Raw genomic sequence first — 19,459 nt, 5'->3', positions numbered from 1 at the left:
ATCATGACTAGCACCTATTAGTAATCTTATATTCTGTGAATTGGTCTAATCTCCATTTAAAGCTAAATTGGTAGCCATTCTCACATTTTCTAATAACAGATTCCATTGCTTAACTATGCACTACATCACCTTTTGATTTTGATTTCCAGCTTCTCTTGGAAGAAACTATTGCCCAACACCTAACAATATTTCCTCCAGGAATCATCTCAGCTGCACACTGAGATTCTGAAAGCTCTGACTGGGTAGCCTGTGCATAGAATAAGGAGCATCTCAAAAAATAAAATAAAAATGCTGCTTTGGAAGCTCTCTCTGTGTGCCCTTGTTGCATGGCATACTCGTCTGCTTCTAAATAGATAACAATACTTTGCATTTATATAGCATATTTAAGGAGTTCAAAGCACGTCACATACATCAGTAACCCTTGCAACAGCTCTGTAAGGCAGGACTCAAAGAATAAGTTCTTTCATACCAAGGGAAGGCCATGTCTCTAGTTACCACTTAACTGGGGGTGGGAGGATAGTCAGGAAATATCTTCAGTTCCAGTATGACTTCCTGAGATACTGTATTTCCTCTCAGCTGATAGCCTTGGGCCTGCGATTTGTTCCATTTAATAGGCAGGCTGAGTTTCATTGTAGTCTGTCTCCTTTAAAAAGTGCTTATAATAAATGCCAAGAGGTTCGTTTTTTATATATCAATTACCTTTCCCATGGGGTTTGTGGATGGCTTCCATGAAGGATTTGTAGAATTATGTAGCCAAGATAGTACTACCAAGAGAGAAAGATGTATAGACATATGTATGCTAGTGAGCACATAGTGATATATTTCTGACCATGTAGATCTTGGTTTAAATCCACTTTGGGCTAGAGAGACCTTGGGCAAGCCATTGTCTCTCTGTTTAAATCAACCCAATCCTAACCACATAAAGCTATTGTCTGAGGATACTGGTAACCCCATCTATGCCAACCTTAGTGCCTTTAAGGAAAGGCAGGATGAAAAATTGAAAGATGCTGGTTGATGTAAAGTATCCAGCTGTCTTCTAAGAAGTCACAGGATGGGATCTCGAGGACAGCTTCATAGAACCTTCAGATACACAGAGGTAAGCAATACAGAACAGCAGCAATCAATCTTTCTTTTCTGCCACCTCCTCAAAATGCTGTACTGTACATCAGTAGGTGGGTATGCTTGTGCCTGCTGCCTCCATGAAGTATCTATGTGTTGCCCCACCCCTCCTCTCTAGATAGAGGCTTTTAAACTACACTTCATTTTTATTTCCCATCCCAAAGGAAACTGATAATAAACAAACCAAAGGAGCAGAAGAAACGGAAAGCACTTATGGAAGTTTTGCAAGTAAAAATAGTTTCCCAAACAATAAAATGTCTTTACTAGGTGGTGAAACATTCAGTTTGAGGCTGTTGCCATTGCTTTTATCAGAGGTGGGGGAACTGGTGGTCCTCTTGCTTAGCGAGGATAGTGAACTTAAGGCTTGGAGGCCAAATGAGGTCCTCATTCTTGGATCCTCACGAACCTCCCAAGCCATACCCACTCTTGCTAGGTCACAGCCCTCACCAGCAGCCCTGTTTTGTACCCTCATGTGCTTTTTTGCCTCTCCTTGCCTGGGAGAGGGATGTTCGACTGCCTAGAAAGAGGTTTTTGTACAAAAGGTAAAATTAACTCATTGCTACACCCACGTATGCTTCTGGCCCTGTTCACCACTGGCATGATGTGTCCTCTAGAAGGCTGAAAAAGTTCCTTGCCCCTGCTCTAGATGGTGCTAAAATACAGCTCCAATCAGCCCCAGCAATGAACAAGGATTGACATTTTAGTCCAACATTATCTGGAGTCAAAACAAAATCGAAAATTCTTTCTAGTAGCACCTTAGAGACCAACTGAGTTTGTTCCTGGTATGAGCTTTCGTGTGCATGCACACTTCTTCAGATACACAAGTGTGCATGCACACGAAAGCTCATACCAGGAACAAACTCAGTTGGTCTCTAAGGTGCTACTAGAAAGAATTTTCGATTTTGTTTTGACTATGGCAGACCAACACGGCTACCCACCTGTAACATTATCTGGAGTGCCACACGATTCCCATCCTTGTCTTATGTAGAGCAAATCAATAACCTTAGGTTACTCCACTTCTCACCAAGTTCACCTATTCACTTTTAAGTGCATCATATGGCAAGTAGTGGACCTTTAAGCAACAACAGCATAACTATTCTCTACAGCAATTAAATGCATAGGGTCTGCTCTCTTCTGTATTTTGCAACACTCCTTGGAATTGCTCTTTCCATGCTGAGAATTGCTTGCCCACTTTCTTTTATGTGCCTATCACATATGCTAATGTTCAGCAAATTTGTCAACAAGGTATTCAAAGTAAGAAAGAAAATAATAATAGAATCCATTTCACTGCACTGATTTGATATAGCATATATGGCAGCAAACAGTACTCCTGCTGAGGCTGTCAAATGTTTATTTCAGACAGGCACAAAAAAACTATGCATGGCACAGAAAAAATAGGTCATGTGACTGCATTCTGGTAGGGAGACCTGTGTTTTTTAAAGACAAGCATAGCCTCTGTGTCACAACTAAACATTTGTATCTTGCATATATTTAGCAAACTATCGGGTTGTATCCAATTACGTCAGGGTAGACCCACTGAAATCAATGAACTTGAAAGTTTGTCAAGTTCACAGATTTTACTTAAGTCAGATACAGCCTATCATTATCAAAACTTTGAAGTTGCTTCTGTAGCACAGGCATAAGCAACAATTCTGTTTGGGGCCTGTGGTGGCGCTATACCTGTGTGGCTTAATGAAATTTAGATTAAGAACCAAGACTGTATTTGGAGAGGCAATTGATTTGCTTGCTCCATATGGAAATTAGGCACCGTAAATCAAATTACTGTGAGTAGAAAGCACCTCTGTCCACCCCCTCCCTCAGTCTTCTCCAGTCAGTGTCTTTTGCTGCTAGCTCTCCCCATCTTAAGAAGCAACTAGGAACATTTTGCAGACCCTAGCACAGCAGCAGCCGCCTCAGCTTTCAAGAAACAATGCACTTCTCAAGGAAGGTGTAGTTTCAATAAACAAAATGTCAAACCAACTGCCGGTCAATTGTGTTCTTTTTAAAAGGATATACCAATTCCTAGTAGATGGGATATGTGGGATGTACGGCCATTGCATAGTGTGTTGCCAGCAGCAGTCTGGAAAAAGATTAGTTTGTTGCCTACATGAAACCCACCAATTCTATTGCAAAACCTACTGGTAGAGCAGCTCTGGAAACCACAGGGCCATTCCATCAAGAGGGGGACGGGGATGGGGATGTAATCACCCTTGAACTTTTTTCAAAGTAAAGATGCATAGGATTGTGCTGTAAACATAATGATCTGTGCCTTCTTTTCCATTCTGGATTACCATTCTGTTTTCTCAGACAGTTTGGACACTGCTTGTACTGAATGGATCATCTGGTTCCTTGGAAAACACCACCCAAACCACTCAAATGATGACACAAGATGGAATGTAGAGGAGACAAAATTGTTTTATTTTTTCATTACAATTTTTCTATGGCAAATTGAGTGGAGATCAGCTACAACTTGCATCTGCCCAACAGGAGAGCCACAAGAGCATTTTACACATTTAGAAAAAGCAAGCAAAAACAAGGGGAGAGTGGCAAGCTACAGATCCAGCAGCTCTAAATGTATTCCAAACCGATTCCTCTACTTGACCTTCCAAAGGTCTGCAGAGAATGCTCTCCTCCTTTACAGACTATGCTACATGCCTTTTAAAGGGGTGGTGGTGTTAGACTGCTGTTAGCAGTTGCCTCTAAGAGACTGAAACATATACCATTACCATCCAATCAGCCCACTCAGTGTTAATGAGCGAGAGATACTTTTTTATATATAATATACGGCATTCATGATAAAAATCTCTTCAAGACAAAAGATGTGTTCAATCTTATCCTGATATGAATGACCACCTAAAGAAAATTTAAGACACTTTCTATATAGCTTCTCTTAAGAAGAGCTTTGGGCACTTAAGTTTGAAATGAAAGTTCCTAGAGTATTTGTAATGGATATTACTCAGTGAGAAGCTATTCAATGACCTTGAATTACTAGTTCAGGGTTGAAGACTGTTAGGAGGAGCTAAGCAGGGATTTTAAATTAGTGTATTTCAATTTACCCATCGCAACTCAGGACACGCTACAGCTCCCTCACCCAACCTGGTAGTTTCAGATGTTTTAGACTGCAACTCCAACCAGCCCCAGTCAACATGGTGGGCACCAGGTTGGGGAAGGATGCTACAGTTTGAATGACATCTCCAATATACTTCTGTGTCTTTCACAAGCTTACAGACACACCATGGTTTTTTAATGGCAGCATCTTGTTAGCAATCCCAAGCAGTTATAGCTTTCTCTAGATATCCTGATGCTTATCAGCATTCCAAAGTATGCAACCCAACCAGGAGAGTGGGGTGGGGTGGGGGCTGTAGTCTAGGACATGCAGCATATTCACAAATGTATGTTCAAATTCCAGGTGCCTTTTACTCCCCTGTGTTCACCAGCTTTTCTATTGTGTTGCTCTTCATGAACCAGATTTCATCTAGTTTAAAATAAAGCATCTTCAGCGAAGTGTGCTTGGCTCTACATCAGAACAGCTCTTTGTTTAATCTAAAAGTTGTGTTCTGTGCTATCCGTGCTGTCTCGCAACCTTAGGGCTGGGGTCCAAAATATCATGGAACATTTCAAATTTATCTAAAGAGATACTGGAAGACTTCCTTTACCACGCAAACGACGACGTTCCAGTTTGTTCAACTAACATCTACCTAGCTTACCTCCACCTCCCTGTCCTGAAGGGCTGCTCCATGTGTTCTGCTTGCCAGGCCAAAATCAGACGCCAATGCAGAGGCAGCTCTTTTTATAAAACACTTTTTGTAAAAGTCTAGGTAACCAGAATCAATCTGTGCAGAGTTGTTCATACGATTTGGGATCCTAGACCAAGCTTCTCATAGCAGAGTAAGTTTTGTAACAGTGGTGGGGAACCTTTTTGGCCCGGCGTGCCGGATCTTAATCTTCCCACAACCCACAGGTCAACTCTTGACAGGAGGATGATCCTGGCCACCTGCCAAAGTTGGCCCATTGGGTTGGAGGGTGAGAGTGACCAAGCAGGATTCAAACCCCCCTGCTCATCAGCTGATGAGCAGGAAGATCAGTCCTTCTTTCTACAAGGGCAGGTTGAACCTGGCCCACACCCAAGGTTCCCTGTTTTATCAAGCTATCTACAGGATTTTTCTGTACTGGCAGCAGTACTGAGAAACGAATGTCAGAGTAGTTGTGACTTGATTTAATAGTGGGGTGTGGGGAGAGGCCTTATTTCGCAAGTTGACGCATCTCCAAAGCAACCTTGAGCAGGAAAGATCTCACAAAAATCATGGTCACTTTCCTTACACCCGCAAAGGAAGCTGGGAATTATGTAAGGTTTGGGAAACCAAGAGAAAGAAGTTGTAACAATGTATTGTGAAGCTACAGTACCTGAATGGGGGGTCACTCAGACCAAAATCAAAACTCTGGCCGTTTATAAAATAGGAGATGGAGAACCCAATCATACCTTATAGAAATACCCATTTCCACATTTATAACTTCCCAAGGACTCTCTACTCATTGGAGCTCATCTAACCCAAAGTAGTGTGGACCTGCTACGTTTCTTTTAAAAATGCAAATCGGGACAATTTTGCTATATCCCACATCCCCACAATGCAAGAAATACTACGGGATCATTAGCCCAATGCAAATTCCGTGGTAACTTACCAAATACCTAGCACTGCCCCCATAAACAACTGTGAAAGATTCTGTTTTCTATGTTGCCTTTATATATATATATCAATAAATTAAAAATAGGGAACAGCTAGGCAAGTGAATCTAAAAGCATGTATAAAGGGTTCTCTTTGGGAGCGGATAAATAATAGAATCGTAGGATTGGAAGGAACACCAAAGAGTTCATCTAGTCCAATCCCCTGCAACTGTGTTTATTTGAATATGGTATTTATAGTTCTTATGGCTAAAAAGGGATAGCATGTCAAATAGCCAGATATTTGAAGAGTTCACACAATGCTGGGGCTCCTTAGGTATGTTTTTATTATAACTTTTCTATGGCCTGTGTCATTCGAGGAAGGACAAGTGTTTGTTCAATGGTCACTAGTAGCTTTTCAGTTTATTTTTTTAAAAAGATCTCTGCTCCTTCTTATTTAAATTTTAAAGTGTCATTTTTTTTTTCCTTTCAACTTTCCTGATTTTGCTCCGAATGCCTACAAGACACAGTAGAAAACTCCAGTGTGTTTGTGAGTGAATTTGGAGAGAGAGGGGGACTGTGGGAGGTGGTTGTCAGTTGCATTTATGCACTGCCAGTACTTTTTGCAAAACCAACAGCATCATTATCTCGATCAAACACGGTGTAATAAGGGCCGATGAAGACATCACCCAGGATCCAAAGAGGTCCCCCAGGTGGTGGGACATCCAAGCCTGAAAATCCACTCAAGCAAAGAGTTTCTCCTTGAACAGTAACCTACAAGGAGAGAAAAGGTGTGTTGTTGTTTTTAAAAAGAGAGAGTGAACGAGAGCATATTAGACTTCTCTATAGTTGCACCTTGTTTACTTCCTTTTGGGGTTTAGTGTTCAGGAGCACCTAGAGCCACCAGTTGCTGAAGAAGATAATGCATACAATCCCTCTTCAATGCAACCCCCCCCCACACACATATCCTTGTAGAAAAGCAGTGGTCAAACAATGTTTTATAGATGTGCATTGACCACTTAAGCAGCATTTATTGTCCCTCAAAATATTTATTAGTTTTCAGTCCTCTTCCTGCTCCTTCCCCTGTTCGAAAAGAATTTGCTCACTAATCCTTCACTTAAGTAACTGGTATGCAATGAGAGAACTCAGTCTTAAGGTTTAAATAACTACAATGTAAAAAGACACAAAGGCAGAGTCCATTGTGCTTTTAAGAGTCCTGGCTATTTCCCTGAACTGCATAGGATCCAGTGCAGATATAACAAATCTAGATGCTGGATGCACATCAATAAAAGCACATGGGGGACCCAAAATTGCTGTGTCAAGGATAGGCTGGTGAGCGTTCTTAGGATGATCTCAGAAATAGTTTTGAACTTACTTTCAAGGCATATTGCTGTGGAGTGAGGGCATAGGATTTCCCTCCCAGGACCAAGTTCACAGTGGGAAGGGAAGACAGCTTATCACACGGAAGCATGTACTGAAAAAAGAAAAAGAAATCGGAAGTATAAGAACCTTGTTGTAGAGCTATGAATTTTGACTCCTGAAGGTGTGTAGACAAGAACTAGCTAGTGACTCCTACACTCCATACTTCTCCCTAAAAGGGACTTGTTTAGGCTATTCTTCTTCTTCCTGGAACACGGGCACCCCTTGGATTTTTCCCTGCTGGCAACAAACATCTCGTCACCATCTGCAGTACAGGGGCAGCTCTGAGCCACTGCTCATTGTTAGGATTACAGTGAACGTTAAGCTCTCTATAAAAATCCCAAACATTACTACTACTACTACCTCTTACACTTCATTAGTGCCACATTCTGATGCCTTTCCCACAAAAAAGCCGTACGTCTGGGCAGTTAAAGAGATGGAAGATCCATATCTTGAGTGGACCTGCCTTGCTGTACCTTTTAAGAACTACACAGACGGGAAATTTATCATTATACAGCAATTCTCAAAGTGCTGAAGCGGTAGCTGAAGCTGAACTTAGCAGAATTTCTCCTCCTATGGTACTGGCTGAGGGAGTTCTCTGAGACCCAGCTTACACAGCATGTAGGCTACAAATAAGCCCTTTGCGAGTGTAAGGGGTTCAGCCCTCACTTGAGCCACATTTTAAGCATCCTTCCCTCAGCCACTGGTCTGTTTGCATGTAATGGCAGGATGTCGTTGGCGCACCTGCAGAGGCTGCTCATCACAGGCATGCTAACATTATGCACAAGTGCCTATGTGAAGCGCAACATGTGGGATGTTGACACTGTAAGAAGTCCTGCATGCTGTTGTATAAACCAGACAAGAGTATGGACCTGAAAATCCTCTGATAATGGAGGTGAGGTAGAAGGAAAGGCGTATAGAACTTATTATGGCCAATTCTTCCTAAGCAGGTTTGGTTGTGGGAGGAAAGCTGCAGTACTGTAACATAAAGGTCACCCAACATACGAACTGCTTTGAACTGCTTTTGAGGTAGCAGTCCAAGCTACTGGCTGTATTGGAACCCAATCGAGACCAAAACCAGTATATAAAAAGCAGGGCTAGAGAACCTGTGGCCCTTCAGATGTTGGACTCCCAAATCCCATCAGCCCCAGCCAGTGTAGCCAATGTGTGAAGCTGAGTCGAGCTGGAGTCTAACAACATCTGGAGGGTCCCAGGCTAGCCAGCCCTGACAGAAACAGTAGTCAGGCTGCACATACGGATGTCCCAACATTAGACCCACCACCTCACCCCATTCCCCACTTGTAGTTACCTGTCCTTTAATGATTGGCTTAGCTCCAATGGCTTTCTGCAGTTGCTTAATTTCGTCTGTTGGGCCTGTAATGAGGGAGGTCCCGGTGTCTACAATAGCTTCACAGCCATCTTTACACACAGTCAGGCCATTGCCAACATCAACCCTGGAAGAAGACAACAATACCCAGATTTTTTTTTTTTAAGAATTCAATTCTATCTACCTTTGTGCAGTTGGGTGTAGCAATATCCTCAGCATTGGGGACTTAACTCCTTCTGTGCTACATGGCACAGCATGGAAGATTTTAGGAGAGTGGGGTTTTCCTTCTCCCCCCCCCCCCGGAGTCCTCGCTTACTGCAAGCCCTACATGGTGTTACACAGCTCCCATTGGGGATATAGAACAACGCTTTGTTGCAGGCAATCTATATGCTAATAAACTATGGACCCCCCTGTGCACCTGTGAAACAGAAGAGAGAAACAACTCACTTGTCCATGTGGATCTGCCAGTAAGCTTTGCGAGTGACGTTCACCCAGGTGAAGTCCCCAGTATAATATTGTGGGTCCACCCCACCGAAAAGCAATTCACCTCCAGTGGCTGCTTTCGGATCCCTAGAGGAGGCAGCAGCACACAAGTGGAGAAAGAAAACATTAGTACAAAAACAGAGGGGGATCCATAGCTTCTGAGCAATATACTCAATGAACTGTGGAAATGTAAAGTGGAAAAAGCATGTAAGGAAAAAGTTACAGAAGTGATGCAGGATAGGGAAAAGGCCCCCAGAATCCAAGGGAAGCAATGCCATCCTTTGTGTACTCGGCATGTTTCTTCAAGTCTGGATTTCAACAGCTCTGCTATCCTAAGCAGTCCTACCAGTGAGAAAGCCCAAACTGAACTCAACAGATATATCCCCAAGTAACACATGCACCAGATTGGGTGGCAATCCTTTATCACGCACACCATGGTGGTCTATCTAAAGAGCTCAAGACTGGTCTGCGTTCGGTTTCCCATAGGGCTGCACTGCTAGCCTTCAGACCATTCTGAGCCTACACCTGTGTCGTGATCATTTGCTTGTTCCCTTAGCCCTTTCATAGGTGTTGGCATACCCTGCTGGGGAAACCCAGTAACAATGGGACCTTTCTTATATGATGCTGCAGGACTCTTTATTCATGATCAGGTGATTTGCACAATATAGTAATCAATGTTATGCACTGATTTTTTTGGTGTGCAAATATTGCATTGCATTGCTTTTTTTTAAAAAAAGAATAAAGAATTGGGTGTGAGTCACAAGACAGAAATGAGTCAAAGGACATCAGGACATTTCTAAATGACAAACAGGAACTTCTTCCCCTGTCCATCACATCCTGATATTCCCTCTTCTCCTAATGAGTGCCACACATAATCTTTCCATCTTCTTAAAAGGGCTTTATCTTTATGCAGCAAATGTAGGCACCACCACCACATGTATGAAATAATTAAGGCGTTTATTTTGGATGGAAAAGCCTTTCCCTTTGGTCCTTGGCACACAAGTTCAAGCAAGGTTACATTCTCACCTGTTTAGATAAAAGGAAAATATGTTTTTCTCCATTAGCTGTTGTTCAATTGCATTGTCAAAGAAAGGCTTCACTTTATCCACAGAGATTTTAGGGTATGCCAGGCCAAGGATGCCATCAAACTTTGCAGCAATGAAAGTGATACCAGGCTGCTTGACAGCTTCACCGAACAACTGATTCTGGACAGTCAGGTCACCAATCTGGGCAAGAGAGAAAGGGAGGTTAGGAGAACCCAAAACAGACACATTTACACCATTATTGGAACAAATACGGGGTCATTCTCTTGTTAGTAAGATAAAACATGCTCAAGTGGTGCCAGGATCTCTCCCTTCTCAATACATGCCATATAAAGGCACACGGAACCAACAGAGCAATCTTGAAAAACAGAAATGCTAATAAGGAGCATGCAGTTGCCTTCTTAGAAGCCGTGCAACTTCCACTATCATCTCGCTATTGTATTCATTTTGTAATTTTAAGCGATTAAACTGCTTTTCTAAAGCTCAAGGCTGTGAGCAACAACAAAAACTAGTGTAACAAAAACCCACAAACACAGAATACAGGAACTAGACACAGACCCAAACAATTGCTGAAAAGAGGAAGTTTTATCACCTCTCTGAAGCCGCAGAGATGTTAAGCTCTGAACTTCCCCCAGGCAGCAATTTTCAAACCTTGGGAGTCACTGTGGCAACAGCTCTGCTTTTCTCTGCTCCTGTCCTTCCTTGCTGCTCAGCCACGAAAGTGAGCAATCCCAGGTGATCTGACCAAAGGTGGCACAGGGTGTGGGAAGGAGAAAGAAATACCATCCAGGGCTTCACATGACTGTTTCTTCTCCACTCAATTTATGACCAGATATGATGAAATTGCGAGACTTGGCAAAGATTTTGTTTGGTATGTCCGAATTGTTCTTTCTAATCTCTTGTTTGTTTGTCTCCCTCACTATTAACATTCAGGAGGAATTTTAAAAACATCCCTGCTCACCCAGGCATTGGATGGTTGAAAGATACTGTTCCTAGCAACCCTGAAATTACTAGATGTGAGGACATGTCACTTTTTTAATATGTTTTTAGACGCTTTCAAAGTTTTTCCTTGCTTTGTTTTTTAATTGTGCTGTTATATCGCTTTATGGTTTGCCACCCTAATTGCCTTTGGGGGGAAGGGCAGGACAAAAACTTAGTATACGATTATGATTATTCTGAATTTTTCTGCTCTGTTAGCCAACACTCCTAAGAATAAGAAGGGACAAGACAACTTTGCCCTGTAAAAGTTGCTTCATCAGCCAGTGATTATATGCATATCATAGTTAAATCTCCCTTGCTCCCCTTTCCTTATAACGAGACACAACGGCTGAAGCTTTTTCAGAAACTAAGTTTCAGTGTTTGGTGCTAAATGCTGCGTAAAATAATTGTATCACCCTAGTCTAGCAACTTCCATCAACTTGAACAGGACAAGTACGGGCTCCCTTAAGGCCACAGCAGCTGTAGTTTACTTTAGGAGGATTAGGAACAAATCAAGGCAATTCTTTCCATGCACATGTGGCTTTAAAACTGGCCACTAAATGGTCGTGGGTTGCTTCGGCTGCGAGGCACCCAGTTCATCCCGGGGGTTAGGAGCTCCGCTACCGCATAGCGGGCTCCAGTTGGGGCACGGGAAGAGCGTCCCGTGCCCTGGGCTCCCCGGCTGTGCCCATTGTGCTCCGAACCCTTCCCCCGCACCCCCTGTAAAGGGGGAGTGGGGGTGAAGGGACCACGGAGCCGGGCCTTAGGGGAAATGCCCCAACCGGGATGTTTACATGCGGAGGCAAAGTCCGTGATGAGCGTCTCTGTTCTACCTATCATTAAGGAGTTGCTAAGAAACCAGAAGCTGTGAGTAATTGACTGACTCTTTGTATTCCGGGAAAGCTCTGGGATTAAGAGAAGAAAGGCAGCCCGCCTCTCTCCCTTCGGGTGGTGAAAGAAATTAACTCTTTAAGTGACTGCTGCTACAACAATCAATTGAAAGTACTTGGAATTTGAAAGCTGAGTCTGTTGAGATCTCCTTTTGGGGGTTAACTGAGGAAAAAATATCTCCATTTGAAGTTTTGGTCTTTATACTCCGGCATTGGAAGAAATGGCGATGTTTCGGACTTGCGTAGGAAAAAATTCAGACAAAGGAAGGAAAAGACAGGAAATGCAATCTGATACCCACCTCCCCCCGAAGATGCTGGACTTTGCATTTATGTTGGCACTGAAGGACTGGGAGGAGGAGGAAAAGCTTACTGTCTTTCAACTGGAACTGCTTGATCGAAAACTAAGAGCCTTGAGTGCGATTATAAATGGAAAGAATTTGTTTTCCACAGAGGAGGCTTTTCGAAAGTTTTATTCAATGGAAACAGACTTTTGCAAAGAGTTGGAAGATGTGCTGCAAGGATGGTTTGAGATGGCTGAGCAAATCCGTCTGGAACAGGGGCCGAGTTCAGGGGGTGGCAGTAACCCTGGAACGGAAAGATTTTTAATATCCAGACTTCGAGGTGGCAGCTCGGGGTCGAGGGACATAGAATTAAGATTTCTACAAGAAGAAGAAGTATGGTACAAAGACACGGAGAAACTCAGATTGGAGAGGGCGAACATCTTGGAGCTCGATGCAGGGTTTGTTGTGGTTGCAATCAGGATCTGTGGACACTCAGAAGAATACAATAGGAGATCCGGTTCTGGTGAAAGACAGGAGAAGATAATGGACAAAAGGGGAGTGGGCTGAATCAATTAAAGTATAACATAGATGGTCTGCCATGATATCCGAAATCGGAGTGTGAAGTCTGTTAATTACAAGTTTATTTTAAATAAGTAAGGAGATATTGAATCTAAGTTAAAAGCAGCATGATAAATGATAGAAGAAATAAGTCTAGCTGTAAGAATATTTGGTTAAGTTTTAGGTTATAATGCAAAGATTAAGATAAAGGTGTTTTTTCCTTTTTTTAAGTAATGCTAAATTTTTATAGAGAAAAGTTGTTAAGGAAATAGTGTATTGTTTTAAAACCGAAGGTGTACAGGCGGGGGAAGTCAAACGTCAAGATTTGGAACTAGAATTTTTTTTTAGTAAGGTATACAGACAAGAAGAAGAATCCTGACATTATGTGTATTTGTATTTGTTTTGATATTTGTAGGTGTGGGGGTTGGGTTTGTGTTATTTTGTGAAAATGTCAATAAATTCTGTTTAAAAAATAAAATAAAACTGGCCACTAAAGATGGCAGGCTCATAGAAAGGAGTGGCAAAGAGAGCTTCTGGGGTCTTTCACGGCGCACCACGAGAAAAGTTGTTTTAAGGTGCAGCCACAGGACAATAAATTTGAAACTAACTTCTCCTACCTTAGGTTTGTTTTTGTTTTTAAATTACCACAATGCTGTCATTTACTTGCTTTACATCTTGAAGAATCAGGAGTTGCTCTTACTACCTTTCTGAATAAGCAAAACAAACCCAGAGTGCTCAGCATCAAAGCTGATCACTGGGTAGGAAATCTATGTTTTGCAAAAAGCACATCCCATATGCCTCACAAACTTTTGGTACTATCCCCAGGAGTTGCTACCACACTGTGATATTTCAGTACTCTCATATGGTGGTGGTAGGATGTCGTTGTTTTGTTAAAGACTCAAAACTTTAACAGCTTGGAGAATTATTGCTGATGTACTAACCGTTACATGATCTTGGCTGAGAAATCCTGACAGGCTCCCAGTACCATAATGGATAGCAAAGTCTGTACCATTTTTCACATACGAGCTGGACTTGGAAGAATCATATTTGTGATGCAGCACTGCAGGGAGGAAATAACAAACACACACACACATACATAAATCCCATTTTCACACACAGCCTACCAACTTGGAACACTTGACAAATGTTTGTGGAGACACCAACCCTGTGTTCCAGACCAAACAGAAACTATAAGCCAATTCATAATCCCTTTCTCACAGCTTTTTAATTAGTGTTAGGAACCAGTTTTGCAGCATTTAATTATTTGGCAGGAAAACAACAATTTGTTTTCCTTACGTTCAGTTTTCTTGATTCTTGTATGTAAATACAGTGGTACCTCGAGTTACAAATGCCTCAGGTTACAAACGCTTCAAGTTACAAACTCTGCTAACCTGGAAGAGTAGTTGAGAACTTTGCCCCATGATGAGAACGGAAATTGTGTGCCGGTGGCGCAGCAGCAGCAAGAGGCCCCATTAGCGAAAGCATGCCTCTAGTTAAGAACAGTTTCAGGTTAAGAATGGACCTCCAGAACGAAATAAGTTCGTAACTAGAGGTACCACTGTACATTCAAAGAAACAAGCAAAAGGCAATTGTGCTTTGATGCAGACCTGACTTAGAGATGCACTTGATGACCTCATGCTAGAACCCCCAGAATGGATGTAGTCATTATTCTGGAAGAAAAACCCCAGGACAAACATGGACACTCCCCACCCTGTAGTGTCACTTATCAACCAACAAACCAGAATATGGACAATTATAGGTTTCATTTCAAAACAACAAATTTCTAGGTCAGCCAAATTGTTCTGAAGGGCTAGAGTGAAATATTGACTGATAGCAGGTAGCAAGGTTACTGCTAACCCCGATTATGTGCAAGATTAGGGACTGCTGGACTGGACTCATTTTATAAACGGAGGCCATGGTTACTTAATAATCACAGCTATATCGCCTCCTGAACATCTTAAGTGGAGAAGCAGTGAAGGAAGTTACTATTTCTACATCTAGACAGCATATGAACCTAGTCTTCTTCTATAAATTGAACTTTTTATGCCATGCCCACAATGGTATTGAGGATGTTTAGGTAAGCAGCTACAGTTAAATCACAGCTCACAGGGGCTTCCGGAGAAAGGTGGTCTTTACCAAATCTTAGCTAGATCTGGCATGGTTGTAGCACAACTTACTCTGCCTGTTTCAAGTCCCATCTGCTGGGAAGAATAATTTTTCATTCCTCTTGAACTACCCAGAATAGGGTAGAGCGACTGCCAACATGCATCTCTTTACCTGAAAGCATTAGCAAAGAGTGCTTTCTAAAGCTCTTCGAACACATGGAGAATTAAGTGGAGAGATCCAATTTGGCTGGTAAATTGGATTTGGAAAGTGTATTTTGGGATTCAAGTACACCTGGCAGGTTCGTTTCTTGAGGATTCCCAAGACATGAAAAGGCAGGGTACACGTGCTGAGCTCACACACTTTTCAAGAGGGTTGAAAGTAGTTTGAGGGGCTTCATTTCCCATGATGCACTCTTTTTATTTGTCCCATGCATTTCTAGTCAAACAGGCTTTACAGAATAAAAGCTTGCAAATCCAGCTGGGTGTGCATAACAAGAGTAGAACTCCCTCTTTCAAACCACCTTTAATAAAGTCATTATCTGTTTTCCACCTAAAGCAAGGGTGGCTAACAAGCAGCCCTGTAACTACTGCTGGAATAAAACTTCCATCAGCCCTCACCAGAATGGCCAGTGGTCAGGGATGTTTTAAAACTCCCATCAGTTTCAGCCAGCAGAGTTGCTGCACACAGGTTAAGTTCAGAAGACGTGGTCACCGTGATCTCTACCAATGTGCACAAGGGTCTCATCACAAGCAGAAACAGCTGCATTTAATTCAATAGTTAAGAGATGGAGTATATTTTATCACCACTTTAGGTGTTCAGAGGTAAAAACGGTGGAATGATCAGCAGACCTGTGTTGCCACCAACTCTGTTTAAGTGCTTTGACAGATCCTCTGGGAAAGAGGGTAAAACACAGATGACAGCATAAGTTCTAAATCAGTGCTGGCTCCTGCAGATGCTGCTGGACTACAAATCCCATTGTCCCTGACCATTGGGTCCAAGTTGGCAGGGGCCAATGGGAGCTGGAGCCCAGTAGCAGGTTATCCACTTCTGTTCTAAATGGCAAAATGTTATTCAGAACTAAAGGTTATATTTAAATTTCAAATTGCAAGGTTATATGCCTCAATAATATAAGAACAGTGATAGATATATCTGGCTGACCAGTTCCCAACATGCTGAGGAGCGTGCATCCCAGGAGAGAGAAGTACACTTCTTTGCCTCTCAAGCAATGGTCAGTTGAATCCAAGTATTCTTAAAAAGCAGCAAGGATTGGGGAGTCAAGTTGGAAACAACATTTAAAAATAGTGGACAGGAAGTATCAGGCTTCTCAAAATGAAGTACAGTGGTACCTCGGGTTACGAACTTAATTCGTTCTGGAGGTCCGTTCTTAACCTGAGGCGTGCTTTCGCTAACGGGGCCTCCTGCTGCCAGCACGCGATTTCCGTTCTCATCCTGGGGCAAAGTCCGCAACCCAGAGCAACTACTTCCGGGTTAGCGGGGTTTGTAACCCAAAGCGTTTGTAACCCAAGGTACCACTGTACACAATCAATGATATGGCAAATAAAAATATTTTTTTTTAACTTAGTCATTTTCATGCAAAGTAAGAGCTTGGCTTAGGCTTTATCACATAAATACACTATGGAGGATTAATGGATGGTGCTACTTAAGTCAGTCAACTGAAGAGATACTTACAGCAAGCAAGGTCGAACAAGCCGCAGTGGATAGAAGGCACCCAGAGGTTGGAAGAGCCAGTGTCGAAGACAACAGTAAACTTCTGTGGGGGTGTCCCAATGCCAATCTCTCCATAATACTGAGCCTGCAAAATGAAAGTTGAGATGAGAGGACAAAAGGTAAGAAGATCATTCCAGGCTAGCACCAGGTTTACAAAGAATAAGAGAAGCATCACTTTCATGGTACTGGATTGCCAAATACAATGCTCATTACCCCACAGTACGGAGGGTTACTACTAAAGGATCATTCTTACCACAGTGTTATTTATAGAATTGAGATAAGTCAGTGACTATCTCAAAAGAAGCCACCAAACTTACGTAACTACCCCATGCCCAGATCAAACTGCATGTAGACAGAGGGACAAGGAGTGTGCACCAGGGAGAAATAATGATCAGAGGGTCAGAGCAGGAGTAAGGAGACCCAGGTACAAATTCCCACTAAGATATGAAGCTTCCTTGGGTGTCTGTGGGCCAGTCATTCTCTCTCAGCCTGAACTACCTTACCGTTATTTTTTTGTGAGGAAAAAAATGGGGCAGGAGGGATGGAGGCAATGAAGGTTGCCTTTAGCCCCTTAGAGGAAAGGAAGAAGATGCAAAGTAAATAAATAAAACAAAGGGAGAGTTGGCTGTATCAAGATGGGGAGACTCTTGATGCAAGTCTCATTTGCTCCCACAAGATGTTGCAATGGTCACCACAGCTTGAATGTTTTTGCTATTCTTTTAGCGGTTTTGTGGCTTTTCTGTTTTGTTTCTGTGACTGTGTGGAACCCAGTTCAGCTACTGATTGATTGTGTGACTGCAATACATTGTTTATTGCTTTCATTTTATGGATCAATGGTCTTGTTAGATAGTAAAATTCATGTTAAATTGCTGTTTTAGGGGTTGTTCTTAAAAGTCTGGAACGGGTTAATCCATTTTGCATTACTTTATATGGGAAAGCGCGCCTTGGTTTTGGAACGCTTTGGTTTTTGGAACGGACTTCCGGAACTGATTTAAGTTTTGAGAACCAAGGTACCACTGTAGTTATTATAAACTAACAACGTGTTTATCATCACGATTGATATCACATATGGGGCTTAGATGAGGAACCTGTGGCCCTCCAGAGGTTGGTGGATTACAACTTCCACCATCATACCCAACCACTGGGCATGCTGGATGAAAGAGTTAGAGTCCAGCAGAATATAGAGAACAACAGATTGCTCATCCTTGGCTTAAACACTGCAATGTTTAATTGTCAGTGTGTTCAGAACACAAAGATGTATTATGCCTCTCCATTATTCCCAAGAGTAAGGCCTTAGCCACTCAGAGCCAAGGGATTTCACTCCAACCCTAAGAATGAATTGCTACCATTCACTTATGTGGCAGTACTAAAATGCTCTATTTGAACAAGTGCTAAGCCAGCTCTTTACTGCAAGTTCATTTGCAACATCCAAAAACCAAGCAAATGCTCATCTGCGATGGCCCCGTGATGGATAGAACAGGATGTCATCATTCCCTCTTGGGAAAGTGTGCTTGAATTTAAAACAGTTTTGTATCCCAAACATGCCCAATATTTATATGCAACTCTCTCAGCAAACCTTCAAGTCACATATTGCAACAGAATGTCTAACTCCCTTGAAAGTAAGTGTTTGTGTGTGTGTGTGTGGATAAGAATGACAGAAGGTGTACCCAATTTCATGCTCAATGTTTGGGAGTTACTGCCTTACAAAAGGTAGATTCAAATGACCATGTTTTGGTGACAATATTTAAACTTCACTTGGCTAAGCCAGTAACTTCATTTTGCTTACCAGCACATATGCTTGCCTATTCAGAGTTCCTTAGTCACAAGTAGAGATGTAAAATTTCCGGAAATTTTGAAGCTCGGAAAACCCCCCGTTTTTTCCGGGTTTTTTTTCCAGAAGGAATTGCTACAAATCCATTTACTAGCATCATTTTGCAGATTCCTCCATTAGGACCTACACCAGGCTTCCCCAACCTCAGCCCTCCAGATGTTTTTGGCCTACATTTCCCATGATCCCTAGCTAGCAGGACTAGTGGCCAGGGATGGTGGGAATTGTAGTCTCAAAACATCTGGAGGGCTGAGGTTGCGGAAGCCTGACCTACACTGTTGTGAAACACACACACACACCTATTTTTGAGGAGGGGGAAGAGACTCTGGAAGTGAGACACTGCTGCTGGAAGACAAGCAGTAACTCCCTCCCTAACCTACCCTTTAACACCGAGTGGAAATTCTGCAAGCAGCATCTAGAACAAAGACACAATGGGTTTGTGCTAACAGCAGCCAGGTGGGTCCTGCTGTTTAATACGGTCCAACAAGTGGCAGGGCAGAACTAAAACTGAAATAGCACCTATCCTATGAGAGGGCACAGAACTTGCACACTACCTCTCCCCAAGGTTTCCCCACGCCCATTTTTGCTATGTGTTAAAGGGAGAACATTTGTAACAAAGGTCCACACACACACACCGCCTTAGCTAAGCCTTTCTCCTCTAACACACTGAGTAAATGGAGGTTACTTGTGTGCCTCTGCGCATCAGTCATTGCTCCTCATCCCTCTCCAGGGCTGCAGCTACTACAGCAGGGAATATATTCCTGGCTCCTCCAACTTTTAAACAAGAGGGAGGGAGCGAGGGAGGCTCTCTTAGGTTTCCAAAGACATCCTAGCAAACCATGCAGTCAGCATTTGACTCAATTGCTTGATGAGACATAAACATGTTCCCTTTCTGCTCCAGCATAAGCACCAGTGAGTGCAAAAGTAACGTACATGCTGAACCAACAAGGATTAAATAGGTCTTTATGCCTTTTGCTTCCAGTGCATGTACTGACCACAGAAAGGGGGGGAAAGAGAGGGGGGAGAGGAATTTCCAGTT

At 42.6% G+C, this 19,459-nt stretch overlaps 1 protein-coding gene across 1 annotated transcript in view; it reads right to left on the bottom strand.

Annotated features, from left to right (window-relative positions):
- Positions 1-3,516: 3,516 nt before the first annotated feature.
- Positions 3,517-19,459, bottom strand: part of CTSD (cathepsin D) — a 31,446-nt gene continuing 15,503 nt past the window's right edge. Inside the window, exons 3-9 of the mRNA XM_033155058.1 lie at positions 16,554-16,677; positions 13,700-13,818; positions 10,035-10,234; positions 8,973-9,095; positions 8,508-8,652; positions 7,155-7,253; positions 3,517-6,553 (exon numbers count right to left, since the gene is read on the bottom strand). Coding sequence (XP_033010949.1) covers positions 6,383-6,553; positions 7,155-7,253; positions 8,508-8,652; positions 8,973-9,095; positions 10,035-10,234; positions 13,700-13,818; positions 16,554-16,677 — 981 coding nt within the window. The 3' untranslated portion in view covers positions 3,517-6,382. The remainder of the gene's footprint in view (positions 6,554-7,154; positions 7,254-8,507; positions 8,653-8,972; positions 9,096-10,034; positions 10,235-13,699; positions 13,819-16,553; positions 16,678-19,459) is intronic.

The sequence above is a fragment of the Lacerta agilis genome, chromosome 1 (genome assembly GCF_009819535.1).
Source record: "Lacerta agilis isolate rLacAgi1 chromosome 1, rLacAgi1.pri, whole genome shotgun sequence".
In the NCBI taxonomy this organism is placed as follows: Eukaryota; Metazoa; Chordata; class Lepidosauria; order Squamata; family Lacertidae; genus Lacerta; species Lacerta agilis.
The sequence above is the reverse complement of the archived record's forward strand: the minus strand, read 5'-3'. Positions and strand labels throughout refer to the sequence as shown.